Below are 11,064 nucleotides of genomic sequence, written 5' to 3'. Positions count from 1 at the left end.
ATCTTTATTTTATTTTATTAAAAATACTTCACCAAAAAGTATGATTTTTTGTATGTGAAAGACTGCCAAATTTCGTGAAGATGTACCCAATATATTGAGAGATATAAGTATTAAATTTATAAAGACTTTAAACGAGTAGAAAAGGTCACGTGACTTGGTCAAATTGACCAACCCTATGTTGATAGAGCTAATGATGGATGTCAAGTAATTGTTTCTTGGATATGATGCACACCACGGTGCCGCCACTCACAGTCGTTATGACAGCACAACAGTAAAATATTGGCTCTCAAGACTTGAGTGTCACAAAACCTACATATTGGTGGATCAGTACCTAGTAAAAGAAAACAATGAGTTAAAAAACTGTGACCAATGGGTAGCCTTGCCAGGACAACCTCCTCCTTCCAGTCCTTATGAAAACAAGATGGCCACACAGCAACAGAAGGTTTGATCTGGAAACATCGGAGAGGGTTAGGAATATATGGCTGTACCTTACAGTTCAAAGAACCTGCCTTAACAACAGCAGGTGAACATGGCAATGAAAACATCAAAATGAGAACATTGATCAACACCATAATTCCATCTTGACGAGTGAAGATTCTTCGAATTACTGAAACTCGTTGGCTGGAGAAACTAGCGAGGATCTCTGACTCGGGGATGTTCTTCAAGTCCCTCTCAACAATGACTCCTCATCAGGAATTCAAAAAAGCATGGGGAGTAACCTCAATGGGTATATCCCCAATGGCCTTGGAATTCAGGAGAAGTTAACTGTGTTTAGCTGTGGATGTTTCCACCAAGATGTCTCCAGAAGAGAGCTTCTTAACTAACTTTGTGGAGCCAGCAAGCCCCTATAATCCCTTCTGTATAAAAAAGGGAGACATTTGCCCTAAAGATTTATCAGACAGTGAATGCAGGATCAGGAAATGAGGTACAGTAGCACAATGTGGTGGAGACTGCTGTTTGGAGTCTTCAAGGCATGGTCGTTTACCAATGAGTGTTTTTTATTTTAATTTTTTATTTTTGTTTGGATTTGGGGGATCCATAATATAAAGAGAAAGATTTAGTGCTCACTGACCCCACCCACCATGGAGTCCTATGAGGGGACACACTACAATATCAAACAAGGACACTGCAGAACACCCAACACTGGTACTCAGTTGACCCTAGCCTGAAAGACCCAGCCGATTGACACTTGAGGGGGAGGCACCCCAAGGCTACCTGTCTACAGGAAATCAAGACCAAAGTGGTGTGTTGCAGTGCCCCAGACACCACTCAACCACCAAGATCCTCTCCTCCCATTCACGGGTCACCATGCACGGCAAAAACATGGGTGGATGTTTAGATCCCAGAGGAGGTAACTGAAAATACAGAACTTTCCCTGGGAGGTCCCCCTCACCACGTACAGAAATCCACCTAAAGGGGTACAACCAATTGAGAGCCAAGGTTTTTATATATCAAATTACATATTATATTACCTTATTTTCTGTAAAGAGAATTGTCAATTTCCCTTTCAGTTCAAGACAATGTCTGCTTTTTACACTCAACAGCAAAGAATGTGTATTCCTTATTTACTATTATAAAATTAACTAAAACGTAAAAACTCGAAACTTTTTAGGTTGGATAAGGTTATATTAGATAAAATAAAGAAAAAAAAAGATAATTTTCACAAATTATGCTTGTGAGCAAATCGAGAGTACCCCGTACATTATGTAATTTGATAGGATAACATGAACTACATATCTGTCAAGTGATTTAGAACTTGTGGGGGGGATTATTAATTAGACAGTTACAAGAGAAATAAAACAATAAAATTTAAGTAGAAACATACGTATGCTATTACAAGTTTAAAGTTACTTGGGATTAACAAATGTAGTTTCATGTTAGCATTTTAAGTCATTTTAGATAGAAAAAAGGGTTATTTGGATCTATTTAATATTTTTTCATGGCGGTTATGAGGTTCATCAAACTGACCAACCTCATATAGAGATAGGCTAGATAAAATATAAAATTTTACAGAAAAAAATATCTATGAAATTTATTTAGATGGTTTTAAAGATTATACAAACAAAATTTGACAATTTTTAGATGATTGGACTGGATTGTTTGGAATTTTGTGTAAAGCTACACAAGGTCTATCTGTGCTAGCCATCCATAATTTAGCAGTGAAACACAATAGGGAAGGAAGCTAGTCATCACCACCCACCACCAACTCTTGGGTTACTATTTTTGCCAACAAGTAGTGGGATTGACAATCACATCATAACACCCCCACAGCTGAAAGGGCGAGCATGTTTAGTGGATGGAGATTTCTAACCCGTGACCCTCACATTGCGAGTCAAGCGCCCTAACCACCTGGCCATGCCAGGTAAATTTTAGATGAAAAAAAGTATCTTTAATCATAACATGAAAATCACTTTGCACTTAGAGCAGTCAACACTTGGACTCAATATATTCCCAGAGAAATTTATAGTGAAAATACTTCATTAAAAATTCTGAATAAAAAGGACTCTTAATGCTTACTGAAAGCTTGAAAATTATTAGAAGTTATAGTATGGAAACTATAAAGGTCAATTTGGGGTCACATAGAGATAATGTGAATTGGAAAACAACTGTTAAGAAAACCACCATACACAATTTATTTCTTGATTGCTAAATTTACCAGTAGGTGATGTAACAAGCTACACGCTGGTAGGTCTATACAGGCATAAAAACTCGACTAGAAACATTAATCAGTAACCAAAACAAAGATTTTTACTAAAAATACCTAAAATATTTTAATAATATATTAACTGACTTACTGAGCATGATTGTCATGAATATCTGGGAACCGAGCAGGAAGTGATGAGGGATAGGTACCAAGAGACTCTTCTGTGTATGTATACAAAAGATGAGGGCCATGTCTGTTTCGTTGTTTTTCATCAACCGTAAGAAGCTCTTTCAATGGTTCCATACTACTAAGAAGTTTCTTCTGACAACAAAAGGATGAGTAAAATTCAAATTTTTAACCAGTTATTGTAAAAAAATTATTAATTAAAGCATTTTCATTATAACACTTAATGCTTTCCCAGTTAAATATCAAACACACAAATTCTGCTTATATAATAAATTAATAAAAGTCTGATAAGTTGTACTGACCAAATGGGAGACACCATTATCAAAAATTAGACTTATGACATATGCTTGAAAAAATAATATCAAGAAGTCACCAACATGAAGAATTTTTTTTTCCCTATTAAACATAACTATCAATAATAATTTGGTAAAAACTGTACTTTCATTTGTAACAAAACAAAAATACATATAAGTGAATTTGCTGTATCATGCATGGTTAGGATTTATATAATAGTTTTACATAACTGTAAATATTTCTTATATAAGAGGACCACACATTACAGTATCAAACAGCAATTTAAGAAACAATGCTAGCTTATTATATCTTCAATTTATAGAAAGGAAAATTCTCTAATCTGATTTCTAAGTTCAGGAAAAGTTCTCATACCAGAGATGAGAAATTATAATTTTTAGAAGATAACAAAAAATTAAAATTTCCAATGAGTTTATGTTCAATTAAGAAAACACCTCAAAGCATGAAAGAGACATTATATACTGGTTAAGCTGAAAAAAGTGCAGAAACTTAATTATAAGATAAAACTAAAATTTTCATAAAAAAAAAAAACTACTGAAAAATATTGAATACTATTAATTTATTATGTTTTGCAGCTGCTTTACCTCATCAATAAAATGGATGAGTATTATTGAAATTGTACTGTACATAACCTCAATAAGAACATGTAATTGACAGAACATATCTTGTGCTTGCTTTACCTCATCAATAAAAGGGATGAGTACCACTGCTTCCCATTCCTGTAATTTTCCATTGAGGTCAGTTTTAAACTCACTAGGGTAGAATTCCTTTAGAGGTGAATTCTCATTACACATTAGCCCCTGCAAAAAAATTAAAGAAATCAATAAATCTCTAACAATGTGAATAAACACATAGACAACAAATACAAGTAAACAAATGAGATGACTGATGGAAACATTTGGTTTCAAATATTTATAAGTGGTTAATATTAAATATACAATAACAATTTAAATCTCAGCATATCTTCAAATTTGATCAATCAACACTATAATGCAATCTTTATAATACAGCATAGATATTTCATACCATATCATGGTGGGTTTTACATTTCAACATTAATTACTTGCCCAAGGCATGTACAGTGAAAAAAACAAAACAAAAAAAAACCTGCATTTAATTAAGTTTGCTTTTTGTAGTTAAGCACAAAGCTACACAATGGGCTATCTGTGCTCTGCCCACCATAGGTATCTAAACCCGGTTTCTAGTGTTGTAACTCCGCAGACATACTGCTGTGCCACTGGGGGGTGCATTTAATTAAGATTTTCACAGAGGTATTTCAGAATATTTTTACAGCTTTCTTACTTCACCAGCTTTTATACATTCAAGATTTTCTACTAGAAACATTATTATATTCATTATTGTGTTAATTGTGGGAAGTTACTGTAATGGGAAAAATGTTTAGTTGTAATTGATTTTTGAGCTAAGAATACCTAAAATATAAACTGTAAAAGGCATCTCTATATTAATAAAGCATTACATACACTTATACACGGTATTATGGCAATTATTCTGTATAATGATACCATCCAGTCTGCAAGTCAGTGACACAGAATTCAGGGGATTCGATGGGCTACAGAGAGGTGTCACAGTTTCTGGTATTCAACTTAGAACAAAAAAAAACATGTTCTCTGATAAAATGTTTGCTCTTTTAACCTCAAAAAATACTTTACTGCCAAAAATACTCACCTCTCAATAGTGATTGGCCACAAACATCTAAAGTTTAAGGAGTTGGCCAGACTGTGTTCTTTTTGCACAAAAGAGTAGGTACTTCACTTAGCCACTTTAAAGTGGAAAGTATGCTTTGTTGAGCCTTCCTTGACCATCTCTATTGATAGAACTCAATAAAACTGCAGAGAAAATGGCTTTATGTAGCTAAAGAATCAGATTTTGTACTGTCCAACATGTGTGGCCACTACTGTGTTTTGTGCAGGATTTTGGATTCGGGTATGGATTTTACTTTCTCTGGAAACTAGAGTGAATTCAATCAAAATAGTGGGAAATTCCAATTACAGATATCACAAGGAGTTCAAATTTCTATTCAGATATAAGAGAAAAAAAAGCTGAAAAGTTTTGTTTGGAAATCAACCCACCAAAGGTCTCCTTGATTCACAGACTGGGTGTTAAAAGGAGGAATTATAAATTTGCAAATCTGGAACTAAAAGAGCATTTTGTACATATAAATTACAGTAAAATGGCAATACACCACTGAAATTTAAACATTATTAGATTTTTACAATGGTAAGAAAGGTCATAAATAACCAAGTAGATTAATTCGAAAGAGCAAAAGAGAAGTCACTAGATCAATCTTTGTTGTCATAGCCAATGGAACAGCACTGCCCTACTACAGCTTCACTGACCTGTACTCAGCTCTGATTATTAATGTTACATGAACTGAAGTGTAGTTTATTTTTTTTTTTATTTCTGTAAAAGATAGATTTATGTGCAACATGTATAATAAACATATTTAATGCACTAGACACAGAGAAGAATGAAGGGAGTAATTCCTTGCTACACCATTCAACAGTTTAAAACTTTCCTGACTGTAAGGGCATCACTGAATCTTTTGGTTGGTTGGTTGGTTGGTTGATTGTTTGGTGTTTTATGGCACAAAGCAACTAGGCTATCTGCGCCAAACAACCGGTAAAAACAGTAAAAGTAAATTATAGTAAAATATTAAAATAAATTGAGTTAAAACCAAAATATGTCCAAATAGATAAAAGAATTAAAAAGACCAATTGTTCTTAAAAATTGAAAATACAATCAAGTTGGACAATGTCACCATCGTTAGTGACACTGTCCAACATCAGGGGTAAACCTTTACAAAACATGCATCTAAAATGGTGCCGCCGCTCACAGTTGTTAACAATGGCATGAAAGTAAAACGTAGGCTGATATGATTTGACTGTCACAAAGGCTACACATTGGTGGATTAGTACCAGGTAAAAGAAAACGATGAGTTAAAAAACTGTGACCAATGTCTAGCCTTGACAGGACAACTACCTCCTTCCGATTCTTATGGAAGCAAGATGGCCAAAGAGCAACAGATGATTTGATCTGGAAAAGCTTGTTATGACATTGGTCACCCCAAGTCGACTAACAACTGGCACAAAGCCGTGCCTTCAATACAGGCCTGTAGTCCATGTATGAGACAGGCACAGCCATGACGAGCCAGAGCAAACGGACTTAACTGTGGTGTCAATGAGCTCGTTCTCATGAATACCAACATGGCTAGGTATCCAGAAAAACTGGATGGAAAGAAAAGATAGAGAAAAATGAGCAAGTCATTACTGAATATTGACAAGAACAGGGTGAGAACTAACGTTAAGCGATTCCATGGCCAGTAGAGAGCTAAGAGAATCAGCGTAAATAGTACAATCGCTGTACTGCATAGCTTCTACGTGATTCAGGGCAAGAGAAAAAGCATACAACTTGGTAGTGAACACAGAAACTGTAGAGGGGATCTTACAAGCAACTACGGCAAACCGTGGCAGAGCCTACAGAGGTACCCGATTTCAAACCATCTGTGTAAATGGGAATAGAAAGATGGTTCGAAAGATATTCAGCAAATAGAAGACGGTACTTCCAATCGGGAGTAACCACCTTCCTCAGATGACTCAAAGAAAGTTCACAGGTGGGGATGGTAATAAGCCATGGCAGGATGGGTTGATTATTGGGGACAGCAATGTCATCCAATACCAGACCCAATTCAGCCAGTTGTGCATGGATACGAAGGCTAAAGAGAGAAATTGCAGACCGTCTGTTCTGAAAGAGCATGGTTCACCGAGGAAGAAAGACACAATCCCAGGTGGGATGCTGTGGTAAGGATCAAAGCTTCGTAGCATATTGTAGAGAAAGTTGCAAACAACGGAGGTGAAGAGGAGATTCCTAGGACTTAGTGTACAAACTCTAGACTGGAGAAGTGCAAAAAGCCCCGGTGCAGAGCCGAAGCCACAGATGGGGAATGAGGTCCGACATCTTCAAGGCCGAGGTCCTGGCAAAACCATAGACCAAAGACCCATAGCCCAGCTTGGATAGAATCAGGGCACAATAGATCATGAGCATAGAACATCGATCTGCTACCCAAGAGGTGGAAGAGAGGACATGGAGGATGTTCAGTGCCCTTGCACACTTTACACATAGCTGCTTGATATGTGGAAGAAAAGCAAGCTTATGGTCAAAGATAAGCCTCAAGAACTTTGCCTCAGAGACCACATGGAGCTCGGGATCGGGGTGGAGACCCCATTGGTGGCAAAAATGCATGTAAATGGTTTTATAGGAAGAGAAAGTTAAACTATTTGTCAACAAGTGATTGAGGGCAGTCTAAAGCTGCTGATCAATAAACCTCATGTTCGACGACCAACATGAGATGTGGAAGTCGTCGACATAGAGCCCATTTGCAATAGTAGCATTAATTTTGACACTAAAAAGTGTGATGCTCAAGACACTCCAAGTTCCTGTGGAAAGGAACAGGAAAGAGTCAAACCCACAAAAACTTGGAATTACCTGTCCAGTAAAAAGTTCTGAATAAAAATAGGTAGATGGCCACGTAACCCACAGGAGTGGAGGTCCAGCAAAATGCTATACCCCCAAGTAGTGTTGTAAGCCTTTTCAAGATCAAGGAACAGGGAAAAAAGATGTCCTCTCTTGAGGAAGGCTTCCCTGATCAATGTTTCAGGTCGATTCAGACGGTCTATGGTAAGCGCTGTCGAGGGAACCCACACTGGGTGGGCAAGAGGAGCTTGTTTGAATTGAGGAACCGAACAAGATGAGCATTAACCATCCTCAAAGACAGTTGTCAAAGAGATGGGATGATAATTAGAAGGAATCTTGGGATCTTTCCCAGGTTTAGAGAAAGGGAGGACAATAGTCTGGCACCAAACATCAGGAAAAACATGCTCTTGCCAGATCCGGTTAAAAATAACCAGAAGATCAGCAAGAGAGAGATGGCACAGCATCTCATAATGAACATTATCAGGTTCGACCGATGTACTGCCAGACCGACAAAGAGCAAGTTTGAGTTCCACCAGTGTAAAAGGGCAATTAGAGTCAGAGATGATCGGCCCGAAAGGAAAGAGGTAATCACTCTGCCTGAGACTTGATGGCCAAGAAAGCAGGGGAAGAAACAGAAGTGCTAGAAGCATGAGAAAAGCTGTGGCTGAGAGCATCAGCAATGCTCTGGACATCAGCAACTTCCTAGCAATTGGAGAGCAAGATAGAAAGGGGATGGGAAGGATCCTCCAAGTGACTTTCCAAATCTTGTCCCATATGATTTTGAAACCGGTGGTAGAAGAGATGCTAGCAGTAAACTTCATCCAAGACTCCCTTTGGCTTTGATGTCAAACCTGCCGAGCATGGGCATGGGCCTGCTGATAAACTTTGTGGTTAGAAAGAGAGGGATACCAGCAGAAGGTATCCCAGGCCTGTTTTTGAGCATTCCATGCCTCCTGGCAGGCAGGACTCCACCATGGACGAGGATGTCATGGAAAACTTAGGCCCTAGGAATAAAGTGAACAGCTGCCTGGACAATACAGTCAGTCACTGCTACCACACAGTTGTCGATAGATGGCAGATAGACAATGGCAGGATCAAGTTCAGAGAGAGCAGTGAAAGAGGGCCAGTCAGCCTGGTCCAGTTTCCACTGTGGCACTCAGGTTGGATGGAATCAACCATGGCCAACCTCCCTCAATACGAGAAGAAAATTATCACTGCCCCATGGGTCACTGTCAACCGTCCAAGAAAAATGGGAGAAAAGTGAAGGGAAGTAGATCGAGAGATCTATGGTAGTGAAAGACTGACTAAGTGCATGGTAATAAGTATAAGATCCAGTATTGAAGAGAAAAAGGTTGTGATCCAAGAGCATACGCTCTACGGAATGACCCCTCACTTCAATATCAGCACCACCCCAGAGGGGGTGGAGTTCATTAAAGTCTCTCACGATTAAAAAAGAGATGGCAACTGTTCAATGAGAGCATCAAGGTCCAACTGATCATAAGTCTCTCCAGGAGACAGATAGAGAGAACAAACAGTGATGGTACAATCCACAGAAATTCGGACAGCTACAACTTCCAAGGGTGTATTGAGTGACACAGATAAGGAGGGCACACGCTGGTCGACCAACAAAGCCACCCTCCCCCCATGCTCTCGTTCCATCACAAAACCTGTCATTCCGGTAAAAGAAAACTGCCAAAAGGTGACTGTATTGGTAGGTTTCAGAAATGTTTCCTGTAAAGAAAGACACACGGGATGATAGGAATCAATCAAGGCCTTAATGCCATTAAAGTGGCCATTTTTATGTACATGGAGGAGAACTGGGTGGAGAACTCTTTCGTTTACGACCATGTCATTTTTCTTTACTAGAAGAAGATCTATTGACCTCCATGGATCCTGCCCTTGGTCGAGTGGGCAGATCTCTGTCATCAGACTTAGAATCCAGTGACTGAGGATGTAATCAAATGATCGTCCTGCATCCTGGGGCCAAAGAAGAAGGACCCAAGTGGACATCAGAGGTTGGTGCCATAGGAGGTGGACCCAGGCAGTCACAGAAAGGAATGGTGGGGACAGAGATTAGAGTAGACATAGACTGGTGAAATCTTATCCATGGAGAGCAGATAATGTGAAAAAGACTAAGACAGAGGCACAGAAAGGTCCGTCTGCACTCCCGCTGTAGCAGGGGAGAGTAGTGCAGCAGCATATGTCCGAAATGGAGTAGGGAACAACAGCTTGCAAGCTTCGGGGTAAAAAATGTTGTTAACAGTCTTCAAACGCTGTACATCTTTCTCTTCCACCCACTTAGGGCAAGACCTAAAGTGAGAGGGGTGGGAACCACTACAATTAACACAGTGAAGGTCAAGTTTGCACTCATAGGCATCGTGGTCCTTGCCACCACAATGAGCACACAACTAGATGCCTTCAAATGACCGAACTGCTGGCACTGGAAACATTGGAGAGAGCTGGGAATATATGGCCATACCTTACAGTTCAAAGAACCTGCCTTAACAGTGGCAGGTGGACATGGTGATGAAAACGTCAAAATGAGAACATTGATCGGTACCATAATTCCATCTTGACGAGTGAAGATTCTTCGAACTGTTGAAACTCTATGGTTGGAGAAACCAGCGAGGATCTCTGACTGAGGGATGTTCTTCAAGTCCCTCTCAACAATGACTTCTTGTCAGGAATTCAAAGAAACATGGGGAATAACTTCATTGGGTATATCCCCAATGGCCTCGGAGTTCAGAAGAAGGTCACTGTGTTTAGCTGTGGATGTTTCCACCATGATGTCTCCAGAAGAGAGCTTCTTAACTAACTTTGTGGAGACAGAAAGCCTCCAATAATCCCTTCTGTATAAAAAAGGGAGACATTTGCCCTAAAGATTTATCAGACAGTGAATGCAGGATCAGGAAACGAGGTACAGGCGCACAATGTGGTGGAGACTACTGTTTGGAATCTTCAAAGCGTGGTCGTTTACCAATGAGTGGAGTATTTTTCTTTTTTTTGGATTTGGGGGATCCATAATATAAAGAGACAGATTCTGACCCCACCCATCATGGAGTGCTACAAGGGGACACACTACAATATCAAACAATGACACTGCAGCAATGCCAGGATTTTGTGAGTACTATACCCAAACAACAGCATCAGACACAATGTCCCCAACACCCATTGAGAACACCCAACACTGGTACTCAGTTGACTTTAGTCTGACGGGCCCAGCCAATTGACACTGGGGTGCCACCCATCTACAGGAGTTCAAGGCCAAAGTGGTGTGTTGCAGTGCCCCAGACACCACTCAACCACCATGATCCTCTCCTCCCATTCATGGGTCGCCATGCACAGCAAAAATGTGGGTGGATATTTAGATCCCAGAGGAAGTAACTGAAAATACAGAACCTTCCCTGGGAGGTCCCCTCACCATGTACAGG

The 11,064-nt window shown here is 39.3% G+C and overlaps 1 protein-coding gene across 1 annotated transcript in view; it reads right to left on the bottom strand.

Moving 5' to 3' along the window:
- Positions 1-11,064, bottom strand: part of LOC106461464 (5'-3' exoribonuclease 1-like) — a gene marked incomplete at its 5' end in the record, with an annotated part of 93,251 nt that overhangs the window by 71,689 nt on the left and 10,498 nt on the right. Inside the window, 2 exons of the mRNA XM_022388435.1 lie at positions 2,796-2,965; positions 3,823-3,942. Coding sequence (XP_022244143.1) covers positions 2,796-2,965; positions 3,823-3,942 — 290 coding nt within the window. The remainder of the gene's footprint in view (positions 1-2,795; positions 2,966-3,822; positions 3,943-11,064) is intronic.

This window comes from Limulus polyphemus, unplaced genomic scaffold (assembly GCF_000517525.1).
Source record: "Limulus polyphemus unplaced genomic scaffold, Limulus_polyphemus-2.1.2 Scaffold965, whole genome shotgun sequence".
Classification (NCBI taxonomy): Eukaryota; Metazoa; Arthropoda; class Merostomata; order Xiphosura; family Limulidae; genus Limulus; species Limulus polyphemus.
This window is presented reverse-complemented; position numbering and strand designations above follow the sequence as displayed.